This window comes from Dermochelys coriacea, chromosome 9, assembly GCF_009764565.3.
Source record: "Dermochelys coriacea isolate rDerCor1 chromosome 9, rDerCor1.pri.v4, whole genome shotgun sequence".
Lineage (NCBI taxonomy): Eukaryota > Metazoa > Chordata > Testudines > Dermochelyidae > Dermochelys > Dermochelys coriacea.
Genome location: NC_050076.1, coordinates 42315470 through 42336603, shown reverse-complemented (window position 1 = coordinate 42336603; position 21134 = coordinate 42315470). Strand labels below are relative to the sequence as shown.

General features: G+C 40.1%; 1 protein-coding gene across 1 annotated transcript; it reads right to left on the bottom strand.

Moving 5' to 3' along the window:
* Positions 1 to 1193: 1193 nt before the first annotated feature.
* RBP2 (retinol binding protein 2) lies at positions 1194 to 10581 on the bottom strand. The gene is made up of 4 exons (XM_038416801.1): positions 10509 to 10581; positions 5927 to 6105; positions 3100 to 3201; positions 1194 to 1247 (listed from the first exon to the last, which is right to left on the bottom strand). The coding sequence occupies exons 1-4, from the start codon at positions 10579 to 10581 to the stop codon at positions 1194 to 1196; spliced, it is 408 nt and encodes a 135-aa protein (XP_038272729.1).
* Positions 10582 to 21134: the final 10553 nt, after the last annotated feature.

Genomic DNA, 21134 nt, shown 5'->3' with positions numbered 1-21134 from the left:
AAAGAATGCCATAACAGCATCAATTTCAACCAGTGGAGGCTCAGCTCAGTTAATAATAAAATAAATAATAATAAAAGTTCATGCACATATATTTGCCTAGCTCTTATAAGTATCTGGGTGTCCAAATATGTATCAGATTTGTACATGTTAATACTGATACATATATGGTACACATTTGGCACCATGATTTCAGGCTCCATCTACTGAAAACATGGTCCTTTATCATCCATGGTTGATTTAAACTTGTCCCCAGCAAACAGCACAAAGTCCTTTGGAAAACCCTAAACAGACAGGTAATTAAACTGTAGATACCTAAAGAGAGAGCTGGAAACTACAGACTAACAACAAACCATAAAAGATACAAGGTACAAGACTGAGAGCACAGGAGACTGTTTATACACAGAATAGGTGCAGCATGCATAATTGTTGTGCAGGCTTCCACATGCAGCCCCTGTCAATGTGCTTCAAGCTTAACCATAGGGACCAGTTCTTGAGTTGAGAGATTAGTTCAGTCTCTGTTCTCTCCACTGAGATTACTAAATAGATAGCCAATTATGATGGTTGGTTTGGGGTTGTGGGCATCTGTCTATTAGGATTGGACTAAAAAAACACCAACACTTTTCACATCAAACAGTTGTCAGCTGGTAAGAATTTTCAGTAGCTATGGACCTGGGCTGAATTCAAATTAGTGACCTAGATGTGAAAGGCTGTGTATCCTATTACAAATCTGTTGAGCCATCCTGTTGCCTGAAACTATGGATTTAGTGACCCAGAACTAAATTAAATAGAAGCAGTGCAATGAATGTCAGATTTGCACTCACTCATCCAAACATATTATGGTATTACAGCACCACAGAGAGATGTTCTGTTGTTGAGATAACTGTGACTGTTTAGTTACTGGATTGTTCTTAGAGGACTTACTGTCCTACTTCTGGAAAAATTACAAGGATTTTAGAAGTGAAAGAAATAATTACAAGAATGAGAATTATTTTTATTTAACTCTGGATTGAAAGGCAAGAGACCTTAAAACATGCAGAAGTGTTGCAGTGTTAGTATTAAAGGATGTGTTTGTCTTAGTTAACAGTGCACAGAAATGCACGTACATGGCAGTGTCAAGCAGTCATTACATAGCTGTTAAAAAACCCAAATAGCATAATAGCACAGTGTGGAACTGGTTGGACTTTCTGGTTAGCTTACTTTTTCTTCTTAAATACTTGATGGCACACCTGGTCTTCACATGCCAGCTCCTACAGCATTAAAACAATTGGTAAGTATATATTATTCTGAGCTATATTTCCCATTTACAGCAGCCCCCTTGAAAAATCACTGTAAGACCAGCTGAACCACCACATCAAGAAGATTTTTGCTTATTTAAAAAAAGCAGTATGTTCTATGGAGGCCTAATCAGCTGACATGCACTGCAGGTTGTGATAATTAGATTTTGACACTTGAATTGAGTTTTAAAAAGTATAAAAATGAAAAATGCATTGAAATGGCTCTGTAATGGTATGGCTTTGCATACTCTATTATTAAAACAATATACTATAATTTAGTAGAAGCACTGAAGCAACAAGGGAATTACAAAAAGAGGGTGGAGGGAAGTCTCAGAAAGGATGCGTACAAGGCCAATAGTGTTTCAATAGACTCATGCACCAGCCCACTAGGTCCTCCTGTTTCCAGAGATCTCAGTTTGAATCCTGGTGCCAATAATGAGAACTTTCATTAATGGAATTATTGGCAAATTTTGAATTTATATTGTAATAGTGTAATAGAAATCTGTCTGTCAGCTGGGTGACACTGGTTTCTGCTTAGATCGAAGAAAACAATAGTATTTTTTTATTAATCTGATTGACCTTCCAATGATAGTTAGATGGCCATCACAACCATCCAGAGTGTAAAATGTGACTTATATAACTGCACAAAATTAATTCTAACAAGAAAAGACTTCAAGGCAGATCCTCAGCTGGTGCAAGTTTTCATTGCTTCACTTCAGTCAATGGAGCGATGCCAATTTCCACCAGCTGAGGATCTGGCTCTTCATGTGATAAATAGAGGAGACATGCTAAAAAGAAAATATTAATGTATACTGTCCATCAAATAGATAACTTTGAGCTTTGTATTATAGTCAGCAATCCAGTTCTAGGGTGAAGAAATTTTATATTCTGATAGGTAAAATAATTCCTAACTATCTGTACAGATCCAAATCTGGTGAAGTTAGTATTAAACTACTCACTAAAAGGTGTGTGATTCTGCCTGTTACTGTCTCTTTCTGAGCCCCTAGCATCCAGCATTACCATGCACAATTTACCGATTGTTCTTCTTGGGACTCCAGCGTTCCTCTGTATGCTCTCATTTCTTTTTCCAGATGTCATTGACTGCTTATTTTCTTTACAGGCCCATATGGCAACTCTCAGGCTTGCTGCATTTCTCTTTGCATCCCCATTTACTAACTCGACTGTTTGATTTTTTTTTTTTTTTGCGGGGCAGGAGGGGGAGCAGTAGTACAAGATAACTACACTATAGATTATAGGCATCCGATGAAGTGAGCTGTAGCTCACGAAAGCTTATGCTCTAATAAATCTGTTAGTCTCCAAGGTGCCACAAGTACTCCTTTTCTTTTTGCGAATACAGACTAACACGGCTGCTACTCTGAAACCTACACTATAGATTGTTTGCTAGGTTTCCTTGTGTATTCTGGGAGAGTTTTTTCTGATCTGGATAACTGCATAGTTCTTGCTAGAACTCATTTTTTGGAATGATGAAAAATATTTTTCTTACAGGTTTTATTCAGCATCTAAATGCTGTGGTTTATTTTTAGTATTTACTCAAAATGCAGAAGGAATTGGATGTGCTATGTAACTGGAAGGGTTAAGGGCTGCAGTGCGGTGGACTGGACCAAAAGTCACTGTAGGTTTGTGGTTTAATTGGGAAGTAGGTGGAGACAAATTAAACAGCCGTGGTTCTGGTAGAGAGGGGGTTTTAGAGTTTAGGTATCAGAGCTGTGTGAGTAAAATGAATAAGAAAAATCCTTGGAACTATAGTAACTATACTATTCCACAGTCTCTGTTACAATCTATAGTCATGAAAGTCAGCTCTTACCAAATGCAGTCTATCTCCTTCAATCCAGTGTGTCCAGCCTCTGTTTTTCTTCTCTCCCTTCTGGACACATACTAATTTATCACCATCCCAAATCACGATCGTCTGCAGCGATCAAAGGATTAAATCCAATAAATTAACTAGGGATTTTAGAAAACATCGAAACACACCAGAACTAACAGCGAGGTAGCATAACTGCACTGTGTGATCAGAAAATCCGACCTGCTTGTCTGAAGACACTAGTGGCCCAAATGCCCCTTAGTATAAAGTGCTTCATGTTGTCACCTTTAATTATTTCTTCAGATACCACGATACAGACCATATGTGTGCAAAGGAGGGGGAATGAGTTAATTGAATTTCTGATGTTGTTTATAATCTTTTTTTAAATGCTTTCATATAGCGAGAAAAGAAAAATACAGTTTTCATATGCAGTGCTATTCTATAAAGTGCAATAACTGGAATGCTATGGATCATAGTGACTAGTGCAGCATTAACACCACCTCTGTCTGTACATAAAACAGACAGACAGAGAAAAAGTATGTAAAAGACACTTGGTACAACACAGTTATAGTTTATTTTATAGCATCCTTCAGGCACTGTAACCAAGAGCTTTAAAGCCAGAGCAGTCATATGTTTTCACAATGAAATTTAAACTGAGTATTTCATTAAAGGGCAAGACTGGAGGCATGGCTTGGCTGCTGGTACCACTCCCTATCATGCTGACAAATATTGTCTCATTGATGGGGGTGTATAAGGAAACAATCTATTGTCTTGTCTTATATTTAGAGCATAGGCTCTTTGGGGCAGAGACAGTCTTGTTGTTCTGTACATCACCTAGCACAATGGGGTCCTGGTCCATGCCTGGGGCTCCTAGGTACTATGATGATACAAAAAAATAAATGAGTTCCAGGTAGAATGGGCACCAGAGGCAGGGGTGAATGAATGACCTAAGCCCCCTCCACCTCCCACAGTGCAGAAGGGATAGAGACAAGCCAAAACTGGAGAAGTGGAAAGTGTTGTGGCTGTAGGTGCATGTAGTTGGAGAGAGAAGAGGAAATGAAACCAGAGGCAGAGTTCTGAAAACCTCAAGGGCAATTCTGAATTAGAACTGGAGACTAATAGGAAACCAGTGAACATGACTCTCCACAATCTCTAGATTCAGGGAAAGAGAGAGAATGGCATATCCACAGCATTCCGGACTCTCTAAAGTTGAGAGAGGGATTTAGGGAGACTGTGAAGATGGAACATCATTTGTCAAAACAGGAAATGATTACGACATGACTAAATTATAGCACAGAAGTACAGTCAGAATCAAGATAAGGATAATGTCGCCTAAGACGAGCAATAAAGTTTTCTCCAATACACCACAATTTATACAGGGGAAATGATATCAGGTAGCAATCATTTAGATAAGAGATCAGGTGGAATTATAATGTTGCAACAAGGAAGTCCAACTTGTCCCAAGATAAGAGTTGTGAGATAAGAGGAGAAAAATAAGGTTACAGAGAGTTCAGTGAAGACAATTTTGTTCACAGATGAGATTGCTGATGGCTTTGACACAGGGGAAGGAGAGTGGGGAAGGTTATAGATGGACCAGATTATAGATGGATCAGTGGAGACTTGTGTGCATTGTTTTAAAGCAGTGAAGCTGTTTAGTACCTCACCATGCTCACTGTAGAAAGGGCTGGGGAAAAGTGATAGAGGTTAAAGCAGGGGATTTGGAAGCCTAGAAAGGACATTATAAGCCTGATTATTCTCTGACTTACACTGTTGTGAATCAGAAGTAACTCCAGAAGAGCTACCTCACGTGAAACTGGGGTAAGTGAGAACAAAAGCAGGCCTATGGGTCAAACAATGCCTTCAGTTAAACGAATGCAGCTCCTCTGGGGGATTCCATGAGAGCAGATAAGGACAGGATTCATCTCTATATGCTGCCTACTTCCTCTGTGAGGACTAATAAGACAAAGTGGGTCTTGCTGTCAGTAAGCTTTGAGCTTTGCGACCATCTCTCCAGAGGCTGACAGCAGGATCTGAGTTCAGAGATTAAAGCTGTTTACTGGGATAAGTTGATGATGCAGAAGTAGGTGTAAGGTCAGAGAGGAGCAAGTTAGCCAAGAGCTGAGGAAGAGGGTAGAACTGGTTACCAGCTGAAGAGTTGGCATGGATAGGATCAACAAAGGATAACAGAAAGAGAGGTGAGTGGCTGTTTGGGGCAGGTTTTCAAAGGCCCTTTGCATTGTTGAAAGTCTCTGTTACATGTTTTCAGGGGATGTTAGGGGAATAAAACTGAGGGCGGTATTGGTAGAGGAAAGCAAAGGTGTGGTCAGTAAATGAGTACGACCAAATGGTTCAGGCCATGATCTCTTAAGAGGTCTTTTTGCGGAACTCCCACTAACTTCCATGGGAATTCCACATGTAGAGGGCTTACAGGAACAGACTCAGATAAAATAATGTGGAGGGGAAAAAAGCCTTGGTAGTTTTAAAGTGCAACTTCAGCAGCAGCTAAATTATATGTGACAAAATATACTTCCTCTCTTTACTTTTAAATATAGAACACTACAAAGAGGTTTATCATAGAAAGACAGGAAAGATTCCTTGCTAGAAAAAATGTAATTCATTATTGCCCTCACAAATCTGGGAAACCTTCCTATTTGCCTATAAAATAAATATTTGCAATGTGAAAGAAAAATGCAAATTACCTGCACTTTAGAGACACACATTTTCTAATACCTGTAAATTGCTTTCCATTATTTTTAGTCAGGAAATTTATAGAACTGCTTGCCCTGTTTTTAAATGCAGTGTACATGGAAATCAAATACTAAGTGTATACCTGCACAACTCGGTTGTCAAGCCCCTTGGTGTATTCTTCAAATGCCACTCCCACAGTGTAATTCAGTTCATAGTTTCTGAAAGTGCTCAGTGTTTTTGTCTTAAAATTGTCTCCATCTTGAATAATTTCCTTCGTTTGTTTCAAGTGTCCTGCAATCTTACGAGTGGCAAAATCAATGCCTATCAACAAACAAAACATAAGTGTATGATATACCTAGCCAAATTCCAACTTCTGGTACAAAGATGCAAAAGATACTTTTATGTCTACACCAAAACTATGAAAAACTACACTATGAAAAGCATTTGCACATATAATCCTCTCAATTACAGGTAAAACAAGGTGCAGTAACTCTCTTCTAGAATTGGCTGACATTTCTCATTTGAAACTTTTTTTTAATGACAAAAAAGGTCTTTTTATTTTAATGAAAAATTGAGGAAAGTTTCAGAGTATTAGCAGTGTTAGTCTGTATTCGCAAAAAAGAAAAGGAGTACTTGTGGCACCTTAGAGACTAACAAATTTATTTGAGCATAAGCTTTCGTGAGCTACAGCTCACTTCATCGGATGCATTCGGCTGTATTTTCCATCGAATGCATCCAATGAAGTGAGCTGTAGCTCACGAAAGCTTATGCTCAAATAAATTTGTTAGTCTCTAAGGTGCCACAAGTACTCCTTTTTTTTTTTTTTGAGGAAAGTTTGTGTTTTTTCAAAAGGTGTTCTAATTTTTTGATAAGCCCATTTTTTTCAGTTTTGGGTATTTTTCCACCTTTATATACCCTCTCCTTTTTTCAGTGACAAAATGAAGGGCGATGGGGAGGCACGAAGTGGGAGAAAAACTGAAAATCTCCAAATTTTCAGTATTCATGTTTTTGGAAAAAATAAAATTTCCATTGCTTTCGGTGAAAATTTTCAAGAAAACAGTACCGCTCCAATACTGCTCTTTGACCAGGTTTCCTCATATCTATAGAAGGATCTCAGAATGAGTGCAGTAGATGTGCAGTAGATGTATCTGATCCAGTGAATTTTGGCGTGTCTCTTTTATTTCATCATAATCACAGATTATTGTTTGGGACTGTGTGTAATCTGTGGAACTGATTGCATTTATATTGGCACTGGGACTATACTGCGTGTGATTTAATAGCCATCTGTAAAAGCCATTTTCCCCCTTTTTGTAAAGTAGTTTGAATCAGAATCATATTAATTAGGAAACCCTTTGCAGAAATGACGCTTGCATATAAATAAGTAAACAAATAAGAGCAATATTCACTAATTGTCCCTAGGAAAGAATGTTAGAAACAAAAATCAAAGTTGGTCAGACTTTAAAGGACAAAAATGGATATAAAAAGATTATTTTGCAGCTTCCATATGGGTAAAGGATGGAAAGTTAAAAAACAAAAAGGCAAATAGCCAAAGAGTACTGCATTTGACAACGCCCTCTTTAATATCCAGTCAGCATTTTGTGCCTGATCCCCTTTACCATTCCGTACTTTGTTCATGATGAAAACTAACATAATATAAACAACTACTTGCAACTGAATGACCTGAAAGATATGTCAAATATATTACCATCATGACACAGTTTACCCTAGACAATACACTTAATGCCAGCTGCATTGCCAGGTACAATAAATATCTGACCATTTGGCAGTGAATCTTGTTATGGTGCTATATGCAAATGAAATAATCTAACATGTTTCTCTCAGAGACTGAAAAATAGTCTGGCTTGTTAACCATCCTTGAGATTTTTCACATACAAATTAATCATTTTGTCTCGGCACAACCTTGTACAAATGAAGCCCATTTTATTTTGGTGGATTCATTATGCTACTGCTAAAGCAGTAATTGAATTGAGTGAAAGGACTGGCTGGAAAACAAAACAAAAAATGTTACTTTAACATAGGAATTAATGTTCATATTCAAATATTTATAATCAAGGGTTCTCAAGTATATTTTTCCTGTTGCTGTGGATTAAAGGTATCTCTGGGTCTGATTTATAGCCAGGTAACAAAATTTAGGTCTCTTGGAGGAAAGAAGTCTAATTTTCCAAAGGAATGCTATTTCTGACTAATCTATTAATCTTGTACTACTGCAGAAAATCAGGGGAGGTTTTTGAACACATAACACATTTTGAACAATACAAGCAATAAAGATGAAATATGGTTTTATTAGATTAGATTGAAATATTTTGTAACATGCTTATGAAAAAGTTAAAGTTTCTGGCTTAAAGGGCAAAATGATTTGTTAATTAAGGTATAGGAATGCATATGTAGCAATTGTAAGGATGAATGAACCTCAAAAAGTTCAGCTTCATTGTGCTTTGGACTTGAACTCCTTAATTCTTAGAATACCAACCAAATGTAAAATTGGGAGAAAGAGAGCAGAAAAATCTCTTTTCACTATTTCCATGTAATTTCTTTTTCACTGATAACACAATACATGAGGGACAAATTCTCAGTACCATACACAGAAATACGCATCTAGATACTGCTTTGTTGCAAATTAGGTGAGGCACTTTTCACTAGCACTGAAGTGCAGTGCATAAAAGATGGCCAAAAAGCCCACAAAACAAAGGGTCTGATCCAAAGCCAATTGGTGTAAACATGGCTCTCACTCTGCAACCTCACACCAAGTTTCTTAGCAGGAGGCTATCTTTAAACTCCATCAGGAGGTTCAGTAGGCACATCTCCAGTGGAGGCAGTACAGGAGACGTAATGAATCAGCCTGTCTCCCAGGCGAAATGTCCCTGTCCCCACCTGGTCTGGGCCTGCCCATTCACTGTACTGTACCAACCACTTTTGAGCCACCCAGCAGATCAGGAATTGTGGGTGGCTTAAATTTCTGCCAATCCTTCTTCAGGTAGACTTCTCAGTGCTGGGTTCCTATGGTCCTATTTCCACCTGAGGGACCCAGGGGTCCCTCAAAAACCCTTATTTTATAGTCTAATGTGTCAAACACCCCAGAGAAATCCAGTTAGATAATTTTAGGATGGTTTCAGTCAGGTATCCTGTTCTCATCACTAACTGAAATAGTCCTGAGGATGGAGCGGAGATGTGACAAAAGCACTACTATTAGTTATGATACAAAAGGAAGCAGAGAATTGGGAAGTCCACTGCTTATTGTAGCAGGATTGGGATTAGGATGTTTAAAGATGAAATAATACACATCCTATGGGAGTACCATCCTATGGCACCAAGCACCTATTGAATTTCAATGAATATCTCAGTCTAAATTTCAGAGGGGAAGTACCAATCTAAAGATGGATAATAATAATATTACTACCAATTTGCTGGCCTTCTTGGTAAAAGTTTTTAAGAAGAGTAGATATGAGCAGTTATGACCCAACTGACAGAATCAATACAACAATATTAGCAGATGACACCCAAGGGAGAGTCTAGGAGAGGAGAAGGGAACAGAGTGTTGAGTGACATTACAATCAGATTAAAAGACTTAGTAAAACTCTCAGTCCTGTTGGAAGAGAGACTCATACTCTTCAAGTGCATGCCTAGACTAGCCTATAAGGAAGAAGGACACTTAAATAATGAAGAGAATTTGTCAGTCACCAAGAATGACAACAATATTAGAGCTCTTTTAGCTGCTATTCCCAACAGTACATTTGTTCAGAGATCACTTTTGAGTTGAGTGGAAAGGATTTTCCATCCCTCGTGTAGTCATGCCAGCATCAAGTAGTCAAAAGTCATGAGTCCACCCACTCCAAATAATGAGATTGGCTTATAATCATGATTTTAAAATAATAATAAATGTTGGGCTCTTTTTATCTACCTTCTGGTTCTGAGCCTCTAGGGTGCTCTCATTTCACATTTTCAGGCAGTCCTCTGCAAAAATGTGGGCTATTTTTCCCCACCCCCCAAAAATGAAAGCTGAGATTCTAAGATCCAGTAGCTAAGACTTTAAGAAAAATACTAAATATCATGAAACTCGCATGAGTCAGGCCCCTTAGGTATCCATAATGTCCTATAGGGTTACGGTAGTTTTATCTGCATGCAAACTAAAACATTGAAATTACATTTGTATTGAAAAGATCAAATATAAAATGGTCCTCAAACTAACAGAAGATAGTTATCCCTTGTAAAACTTTTACACTGTCATTATAATAATTGAAGACACTAATGTGGGGAAAATAGAGTGACATTGGCATTACCAGGAGCTTGGTCTCCATTCATATTTCCAGCTCTCTTATTGTGCTGCTTGCACTAAATTAACTTTCTTTCTATGTTCTTTTAACATCTAAATAAGGATTCTATTTGTTAATAACTTTAATTTTCTTGCTGTGGAAATATGCTCCCATAAAAATTGTTAGAAGGTTCGATATTATGTAAACTTTTTACTATACCTGTTAGTTCAGTTACAGTTTTTGCTCCACTGCTATGGAGTATCCTGTTACTTGCTCGGGAAGTCACTCAATTTTATCTAGATATATTATAGCAAGTGTATGATTTTTTAATATTACTGCCAGAAACTCTTATCCCCAAAACATATCAAAGGACTGCTTTACTATTAATTTTTTTTAAATAGGCATGATTGATAAATAAAAGCTCTTGTCCCAATATTGTATTTTTTCATTTACCTAAGGCAACCATGTAACCGTCAAAGTTTTCATTGGATTCCATTTCCCACGTTCCATTGTAATCGGCAGGCATGCTGGCTAAGAAGGGCAGATCAAATGCTGCGTTTGGAAGCAAGTTCTACAGAGAGAATGTATTATGACTGTCCTTTTTATATCTTCCTTGGATAAAGTTTATGATTTTCCATATAATAAAGTCTGAAGGTCGAGATATAACCTGACAGAACTTTGCTTCATTAACAAAGTTCAGGAGGACAGCAGACAGGCCAGGAATGGGTTTCTGAAGCAAGAACTAACAGACAAAGGTATTTTACAGTGACCTTTGTAAAGAACAGCAATCTCGTATAGACATTCCTTTGAAACACGTGCACCACAATGTCAAACTGCAACCCAATGTAAGTTCTCTTTTTCAATTCACTTCTTCTACATACAATAAGTCCATATTAAGAGCCTGGCCTTGCATAGTTCATGTGCCCTAACTCCCATGTGAAGTTGGTGGAAGTTTTGGATGAATAATGAATGCAAGATTGGGCCATTAAAGAAGAAATCCCTATTTTTAAAAGAGAGAATATTTATGATTTTATTTTATTTTACTTCTCAACTTTATATTCCAATGTATTAAAACAGAGTTCAAAGATATCCCTATTTTCCCTCCCCAAATGTCCCTTTTTATAGATGTCAAATGTTGGCAAATATGCATCAGGCATAAATTCACTCGAATACATTTCATTTAACTGATTGTACAAGTCACAGGGCACCTCTCAAGCTACCCTGGGAGCAGCACTGTCTAGTGTATTTTTAAGCCTGTTTCTTTTTCATCAAGTGCATCTTTAATCCTGGATTTCCAACTGGGGCAGGATTACAGCACAGGTGTACAGCAAGAGAGGCTTTTCACAGAATTTTTCTCTCTCCCCCGCATTCTCCCTCTTTGTTTACCTCATCTTTGCAGTTATATATCATCCCCATTACTAAGCCAATTACCTCATTAACCCAATAGTTGCTTCCAAGTGTTAGTAACCTCCTCCAGTAACAGGTTGGTTGATTCCAGTTAAGCCGCCAGCCTTCTCTGTGCTGCAGCAACCTCAGTGACCAGGGTACAACAACTCACACTCTGCTATAGTGAAGATATTGAGATAATCTACAGAAAGTCCCACAAATGCAGGAAAAGGCCAAACTAATGCAGCTAGGGTGCATTTTAGGCAGTCACTTCAATTAGCCTGACTTTTGGTGCTTTGGGTTAGACTCTCAGAGTCAGATCAAAAGTCTGTGTTTCAATTTTGAATCTCACAAGATGCACCTGCTCAGAACAGAAGACAGACTATACAATTTTTACTTCATAGCAGGGGCAGGGAGGAGCACAATGACTCATGGAAGTGTGTAGCTGATGGTACCTCAGCAGACCTCGCAGCTGTACTCTGAAGGTACCTTGTCTCTCTAGTGAGGCCCACTGAAGGGGAATCACAGTCTGGTGGACAACAACAGGGCTGTCAGATCAGGACTACTGCACAGGACAGTAAAGACCTCCCTGGAGCCTGGGGAGGATGGACATGGAAGGAACATGGTGTCAGGCTGTCTGGAACGGCTCATGACCATGAGTGTCTACCTCAGGGCAAACTGTCAAAAGACACCCCAGTTACTATTATTAGATTTCACCAAGCCAGTAACAAATGTGAACTCCTGGATCACTAGAACAGTCTCACCATGGAAATCACAGACAGTCCCCTTAGACTCTCTAGTCTATCTTGCCATCCAGACAAATTGGACTTAGTGATACATGGTCACTAACACCAAAAATCCCACAATATTCAGGTTGCTTCCAGTCCCAAGAGACCAGTCACTTACATGAGATCAGTTGGTGCCCTAGATCTTACACCAAAGATAATGCCTGTAGCCAATCCTGTAATAGGCTATCTACAGATTTATTAACTAGGAAAAAAGAAATAAGAAAGTTATTTACAGGTTAAAACGAGCAAACATATACACACAAATGAGTTATCATCTAAATCCTACAAGTGACAGAATTGTAGTGATCTATCAATTCAAAGTGCCTTTCAGGGCGGACCCAAGAAATAACCCCTGGGGAGCTTTGGCTTCAGTTTGGTGTCTCTAGCCCTGTCAGAGTTCAAACAGTGAAGATAGATGGAAAATCTTCCTGTGTCTTTATTTCCTTCATTCAGCTTTCAAGTCTGCAGAACAAGATTCCTTGGATCTAGTATTTCCCAGATGTGATAGGGCCATTAATCAATCCTCTGTATAGCAATGTTCCTTGATGGCCCATCTGACTTTGATAGTCCTTCTGGACAGGCAGGGGGATGATTCCTGTGCCCGGGTTCACAAGTTCAGATCAAACATTTTCAAAGCTATAAAGCAAAATTTACATATTTCCTTATAGCCTGAAATACTGACATGATAAATCAGATTAATGCCTGCAGCAACTTACAAGCATTCCATAGCATCTACACACTAAATACAGGCATAACTAATACCTAAATTGAGAAAACTAATATACAGGTCAACTGATCTGGTTTCCAGCTACGAGTTGTCAGTTCTTAGTTAATGCCTGCAGCCTGGGCAAGAGCTGGCATCTGGCCTGACCTTGTCACATATGGATTCTTCTGCCCTCCACATCCCTGATAGTTTGTGCCCTGCCACATCTCTGTTCACTCCTAGCATCTCCCTTAGGCCATCTCATTTCCATGTCTCTTCACCAATCTGTTTGTTTTCCATATCTCCTACTCCATGGCAGCCTGCCCCCTTAGTGGCTGGGTGACATGAGGTTGCGAGGGGATCACAGATATGCTGATGGCCTGGGGCAGAGGGAGTTCAATGCTTCCGTGCTGAGGCATCACTGATGAAAGGACTGTCCTAGTGCTGGTGTCTTCTGTCTATTAAGCTGCAGAGCTGTGGGGAGCCATTGGTACACAAAGCCTCAGTGTAGAGACAGTTGCTCCCATAGCGGTGCTACCACAGTATGGCAGGGAGCCGAAGCAGCAATTGTTGGAGCTGAGTGTTGCCACATAAAGACAGGGCCTCACCAAGGGCTCTGCCTGGTGTTGCTGCCTCCAGGAGCCAAGGTAACAGCAATGACGGAACCCTTCAAGAGCTAATGCCTCAGTGCAGATTGGTATCCCCTCAACAGGCCTTTTGTACAATTCACTTCTTTCCAACCTGGCTTCCCATCCACACAACTTTCCACCAGGCTCACTACATCTCCCCTATTCAGCTCTCTTCATTGCATCACTCAGTTGCTGTGTTTTTAGTTAATTAGATTTACAAACATCAATTTTCCTTTAACAAATCTCTTTGCATATAATTTCAAAACATTTCTCTGGTTTTTTTTTTAGTTTTATTCCTTAGTTTTCATTGTGTTTATCATTTCTAGAGATGAAGCTAGTTATCAGGCAGTGGTTTAAAGGGTTTGGGCTAAACATCAAATCCTATTGGTTTCCCTCCTTCAGTAAGGGAGGACTTCCTGTAAGGGTTCAGGGACTGGAAGGGTTAGTCCACAAGCCTGCAAGGCAAGGGTTTAGGTCATAACAATTTCTGTTATACTGTCATTTCCTGTGACATCATAGCTAGTATTGCCACTTCCTTTGATATCACAATCCCATATTTTATGTCTTTATGATTCTCTTATCTCATCCATCAATCTCTCTGACATTTGCTAGGGTCAGTATGCTACTCAGGGGAATGTAGTGCCTGTGAGAACACAGTAACTCAGGGATGGATTTACAATGTGGCTTCTCCCACCTGGGCTAGACTAATCTGGGCACTCATCACCTTACTTAACTCAGCAGTGAAGACATATCCTTTATGACACTACCACCTGTTGGATTTTGGAATTAAGAAAGCCATACTCAGCAGCTCCACCTTGCCATGTTATCCGGGTTCTTGCGGTTGTGTGTGCTGCAGAGGACAAGAAGCCTTGCTCATGGTCATCAAAGAGCAATGAAAAGCAATCCAAGTTTGAAGAGACATGTGAAGTCATGAAAGTTTTAAAAATAACTGCGTATGCAATGGAACTTTCTGAGAACTTAAAGTGCTTTAGTATGGACATAAGACAATTCCCTGTAATTAAAGTTTTAAAGGCTTAAGGAGCTTAACACAGTAAGGCAACTTAATTGACCTAAGGTCCTAAAGACTGATCAGTTAAGGCAACACTCACAACTTTCTCTCCTCTCTTCTTTTACTCCCTTTTTTTTAAAACAGGGAACTGTGAATGATTTCCTCTTGTCACTGGGCACCCTAACACCATGGTTACCATCCCACTTGCCCTCTCAGGCTCCTCAGGATTCTATGACAGGGTCTCTTGCCTCAGTAGTACCCTCCTGGGGGGCTGATTTATTACAAACATAGTGAAAATAATCCATAACAAAGATCATAATCCCCTGTGCACATAGTCCTTAAAATTCTACACCATCTAGTCAGTCAACAAACCATATACCACACTCTGGCATCTTTCACCACACCTGGGCTCTTCTTCAGTCCTCTCCTGCCCTTCTGCCACGACAGCCATCCCAGCTCATCCAGATGGAGTGCATCACCATTCTTGCTGACACAAACTCCCCCAGCATCTCCCCTGTCAGGTTATCATCACTAGGGGAACATCCATCTTCCCCTGTTCGATTATCCTCTCACATCCCAGACAGGCCAGCAGGTAGGTCCTTGCTGTGGTCTCCTGGCTCTCAGCCCTCTCCCGCCCTCTGGCTCTCACACTCCAGCACTCCACTACTCACCGGCCTTCAGCCTTCTTTGGCCCATCTCTCCAGTACAGAAGTCAGTTAAACCCCTCTGCTTCTTCCCTGCTTTCAGCCCTCCCCGGCCCTCAGTTCAGCTCTCCATTTGGAAGTCAGCAGAAACTCCCCTGCTGCCTTCAGCTCTTGTTAGCTTGGGAAGCAGAGCTGGCAAGCCTCTTCAGCTTTCCCCAGGAATCTCCTACATCTTCCTTCTCTATGGTCCTTTACAGACTCATGTGCTGTCCTGGCCAAATTGGGAGCACCTGTTCCGGAACGGGTTTTTTCCAGCTTAATTTAAAGGGGTCACCACCCTGTGACAGGAACTTAAATACAAAAACTAACATTAATCCAATATTATGATCGAGAAATCAAGCGCACAGAGAAGGAAGTTTGAAAGCAAAGATATTCACTATGTTGTGCATGTGTAATACTTTCTCATCCTATTTTACTTTGTTGAGAGGCAATCTTAATCTCCACAAAGGATGTTGAAAAATTGCAGATGGTTCAGACAAGAAGCACCAGAGTTATGTGAGACCTTACAATGGGAGACTTAAGGAGCTCAATTTATTTATCATAATAAAGAGAAGGACAGGATAGATCTTGATCATGGTTTAAGTATCTTTCTGGTGAGAAGATTCCTGACACTAGGGGGCCTTTTAATCTAGCAGACAAAGGCCTGAAAAGATCCAATGGCTGGAAGTTGAGGTTAGATAAATTCATATTGAAATATTAGACATAGATTCTTAACTGTGAGTGTAATTAATCACCGGACAGTTTATCAAGGAAATTGGTAAATTCATCATAGCTTGAAGCCTTTAAGTGGAGATTGGATATATTTCTAAAAGATATGTTCTAATTCATAGACAGGATATTGCACTTAAGTAGTAGAGAAGAATAATTTATTCCAGTGCAGAAATTATTGGGTGAAATTTGATAGCCTGTGTTATGCAGGAGGTCAGACTAGATAATGGTCTCTCTGGCCTTAAGCTCTAATTCTCTGTTGATATTTTAAAATAAATTTAATGAAATATACAGGATGTTTAACATGGACAAGATTTATGCTGCAGGATAAATTTTACACTGAATTTCTTTCCTTTGTCAACTCCCTTTCTCAGCCTCCACACTGTATTAATGAATATATATGTTTTACTTATATAATACACACAAAAAGTAGGTTAAAAGAACAGGTTGCAAAGTCAAGCACTCAGAAGTTAGTCTGAATTCTGGAATTTCCTATCTGTACAACCTTAATTCATCCCCCTGGTGCATATGCACTAGGGTATGATTCAATCTTTATAAGACTGTATAAGATACAATCTTTAATTACATGATCACATATAATTTCCACCCCCTCCACCCCCCCGGGCTCCCATTCCCAGTCTCTTCCCTCCTCACCCCACTTACACATTGACATTCTCATGCTCCTTTCCCAGCCAGTACCACTTCCCCATCCTGGCTCCTCATCCAACCTGGCTCCCCTCCCCCTGGCATCCAGTCATTCTCCCCACATCCCCAGCTCCTAGTCTCCCTCTGTTAGGTACAAGAAATAAAAAAAATGGAATGGCAGCAGGGAGCCCCCTAACAATATATGAGCTCACAGTCCTCTATTGCAACACCAGCATCTGTCAGCTGGTTGGCAGCCACCCTTTATTATGTAACCTCCCTTCCTAGCCTCTGATGGAATAATGCACATGGAAGCACACGTATATAAACCAAACAAGGTGTGTTTATTTAGGGGAAACTGAGATACATAAATGGGAATGGAAAGATGCATAAACATTAACTAAAACTTATTTGTTTTACATGCACAGTAACTCAGTGAATGTGTGGCCTGAAGCCAAGGCCCAAACTAGTCCCACATGGAGTATAAGGTAAGTATAACACACAATATCACCTTTCTGATGGTTACTCAGGACCTCTATCCTTTGGCTTGTACAGAGCCTCAGGAGAGGAACACTGAGGTGATCCTTTGCTGACTTGTCCTTCTCACCGGCTCCTGATGACACAGAGGCAGGTTCCCAAAATGGCAGCTGGGCGCTCCCAGCTGGATAACAACGACGGATGGTGACTGTTGTAGATGGGAATGGCTGTGGATGACAACTGTCCAGAGTCTCGATGCCCTGGGGAAGCCAAACCCGTGCACCTGCCTCTCGGATGAGCAGCCCCTAACTGTGGTAACTGCCGGCCTTATATAGATTCTATGGCGCCAAACCGCTTAGGGAAGCCGCGTGGAATCCCCGGTTACATCCAGTCCCGACTGGTACTTGTTTACCACTTGTGCCACGACTGACCATTGAAAAGGGCGGGAAACGCTCCAACTGCCCTTCTAATCACATGACCAAATCCTCCATGTTGGGTCACAAAATGGATTTCACAATGATATGAACAATACAAACACAAACTTTAGGAATTTGTCCCTAACACCTCCTCGGGCTGTTCATCCAATCTCATTCTCCTCCCTCCACCCCCAGGCCCTTGGCGCCCATTCTCCTTGCTCAACCAGTCACTGTGCGCATGATGTATGTGCAGTCTGGTCAGTGGTAAGAGCTGTGAGGGGATGGAGCATGCTCAGTGAGGATGGACTTTTTGGAGATTTTTAACTGCTAAGTTCTAAATTACTACTGAGCATGTGTGAGCTGAGATTTTTCAAAGGTTTATAGCTTGGCCAAGTTTGGGCAGATTTTCACAGGGGCAGCAAAAGACACGTCCCTGAACAAACACCATCCTTCTGCAAACATGATCCAAACATGAGTGTACTACAGCTTGCCAAAGAAAAAGTTTCCAGAATTTTTTTAAATGGCAAAATAACATAAATTTCCCTAGTCTTGTTCTTGGAAATGGGTGAAACTTTCCAGAAACCTTCAGCTTGAGGCAAACAGCTGGCATGGAAAATTTCAACCCAAACTGTTAGCATTTCGCAAAGTTATAAGCAACTTACAACAGGGCCTTATAATGGAAAGTGTTGGGCAGTTTTAGCAATAGGCGGTGCTACCATCCCTGCCTATAATATATTTACCTCTCTATAGGGAAAAGGATATATTCATGGGTGAACAGGATGCTTTGCAATTCATTGTCTAATGGCTAGTTTTTCAGGTCAGACCTGCAGGATTCCTGTGCAAAACATCCTGGGGACTCATTGTGTTTTAGTGCAGAGCGAAGGCAACTGTCAAAAAGAAACTTCCACCTCCTTTGTGCCTCTGCACAAGTGTCAGGGACAATCACAATTCCTGTGGTTGGGAAGCATTCCTGGGGATTGCTTGCCCAGAGATACACATCACCCCAAAGTGGGAAGGATGGAGGCAAGGCCTTGACCGTGTTGTCTCTATACCATCCCATGGTGTGCCAGGGGAATAGACTGAACCATTCAATATAATGGTGCAAAATGCACAAGTCATTTGCCCTAGGGAGCTTTAGGGATGGATTCCTGGCAGGGGATGATTCAGCAGAGCTCCTTGAGGAACAATCCTTTGCTGAGCCCCTCCGGGATGGCATGGTTGTGCATTGCTCCCTATTTAAGGCAGTGCTAAATGGCACAATCCTGTGTATTAATGTACTTCCTAACAAAGTAGCTTTTCTTATGACTACAACACCAGCAAGAACAGTTTTGCACCTTTGTGCTTTGAAATGAAAGAAAGACTTTGTACCTTTTCATTCAGAGCAACTAGCGGGAGTGCTGAGTAAAGACAGCTCCAGATTCATTTAAAAATCCCTAGTGATCTCTAGCTTTTGGAGGTCTCCAAATGTAATATTACCTTCTTTTAGTGCAGCACAGGCACATACAAAAAGAAAGCACGGGCACAAACTATAGATGTCAGAAGATCTCTGATGATAAATATTAAAATAGCATAGCCAAAGTGAAGAGCTTCATTTTGTCTGCAAGATAGGAGGTTGTTATGAGAGTGATTGACAATTAGAGCAAAATTGCACTGTAACTTTTGACCAGTTGCTTATTTGTTATCTGTCTATATCTGTTCGTATTGCCTTTCAAATTGTAAACCTTCAGGGCAGGAAACTCTCTTCCACTCTGTACAGTGTCTAGCACAATGGGCCCTGATCTTGGTTGGACATTACTGTGATAAACATAATATTAATATCAGTTTATAAAAAGATGAGGGCAGAAAATGTCTTTAAGCTCTGGATCCATTTTTATTGACAGATGTGTAAATCTGGAGAAACTACTTGGAAGTCAATGGAGTTACAAAGGTTTGACCCAGAGAAGAATTTGGCTCTGCACCTTCACCTGGGGAATGGTGAGCATTTAAGAAACATATAAGGTTAAGTGTCTATTCACCTTCTAAAATCAGAGCACATTCCACAAAACAGAGAGACCAGCTTCATGGGCAGAGAATTGAAGTAATTTACTACATCTTTGGAAGGCATTCTGGCAGATGACCGAGTGGGTAGAGCTAAGTCACATGAGCCAGTGTTTGCTGATTCTTCCCATCTGCCTACTGCCTAATAGAGAAACAGAATAGGCCATTTGAAGGTAGTTGGAGTTAGTAAAATTCAAAGAAAATAAATGATCAGATAAGAAGATATTTTTCTTTTTCTCACAAGGACGTGAATTGTAGCACAGATATTTACAATGATGTTTCTGTTTGTCAGATCCTTAATATTACTTAAATAGCATTTTTATAAACTCCATTGTAGGAACTCCCTAAGCATGTCTTTGTTTACCCAACAATCTGTAACAGCTCCTTAGGTAAATATTTAAGTCAGAAATAAACAGTAATAACTGCTTCATGCAGGTTCTGTTAACCCAATATTATTTCAAGCCCCACATGGAAAATTTTTAGTTTGCTCGTCATTGCTCCAGTAGCCTTGTGATGGTCTGTTGGATCAGTGCTCTGCCAACTAGAATCATCTGTCCCTGGTGACATTTTGGATTAAATAATCATGCTAATAACTCATTCCCAAATGAAAATAGCTCCCGTTGCTTTATATACATACTCTCCATATGGCAAAGTTAATTTAATTTCTGAACTGACAATATGCCATTGTGGAAATTAAGGGAAAAGTGCCCAGTGCTGTTTGTTGTTTTAATTCCAGTGTTCCTTCCTCAAAAGGAACTTCAGCTGAAATCAATGGGGATTTGTGTGTGGCAGGACTGCAACAATGGGCCACGTTGATTCTTTTTCTGGTTTTCCAGTATGTGTGTTAAAAACAATTGTTTCTGAGCTAACAATTGTTTCTGTGTCAAGTTTCAGCCAAGAGCAAAGTTTTATTGCTGAGTTATAAGACCCAGTAAATAAGGCAATACCATGTGAAGTCAGAAAGACCCTTCATTTTTAAGGTTTAAATTGCCTTCCTATTCTGTATTTGTGTATGCATATGAAGAAACAAAGAGGGTTTGCTTGGCCTCTAATGAAAGCTCTTTCCTGTAAAACAAGATTGATTGGTAATTGTGTGAAATAAAATAGATGTATATTGAAGGGCTCATGAAAGCTGCCAGATTAAAAACTGAGGTTCAAGTCTTCTTTCTACAGAACCAGTGGTTATAGAAACTACCCCATATGCTGCCCAGGCATTTCTGGCTCTGTATCTCAGACTTGCTCTGCACAAGGATCCCATATCACGGTAAGAAAGATTTTCAGTTTCCTTGCTCTTCAGAAGGACTCATTTCCCCATTTTCTTAGGGTAGATTGTGCTGTAGGCACTGTTGGGTGCATTACAGGGATACAGAGCAGCTGGAACCAGACAGAATTCTTCCTATAGATTCCTAGGCAGTACACAACTACTACACCATCTTTGGAGATGGTGTAGCATGCTCCCAATCCTTAGCATGCCCTTTGATTTCCCTTTTTAATCATTTAGCATGCCCAGGGACCTCCGGAGGGAGCATTCCTGTGTTCTGCAGTGGAATCTGACAAGCCCGAATGCTCTTTTTGCTCTA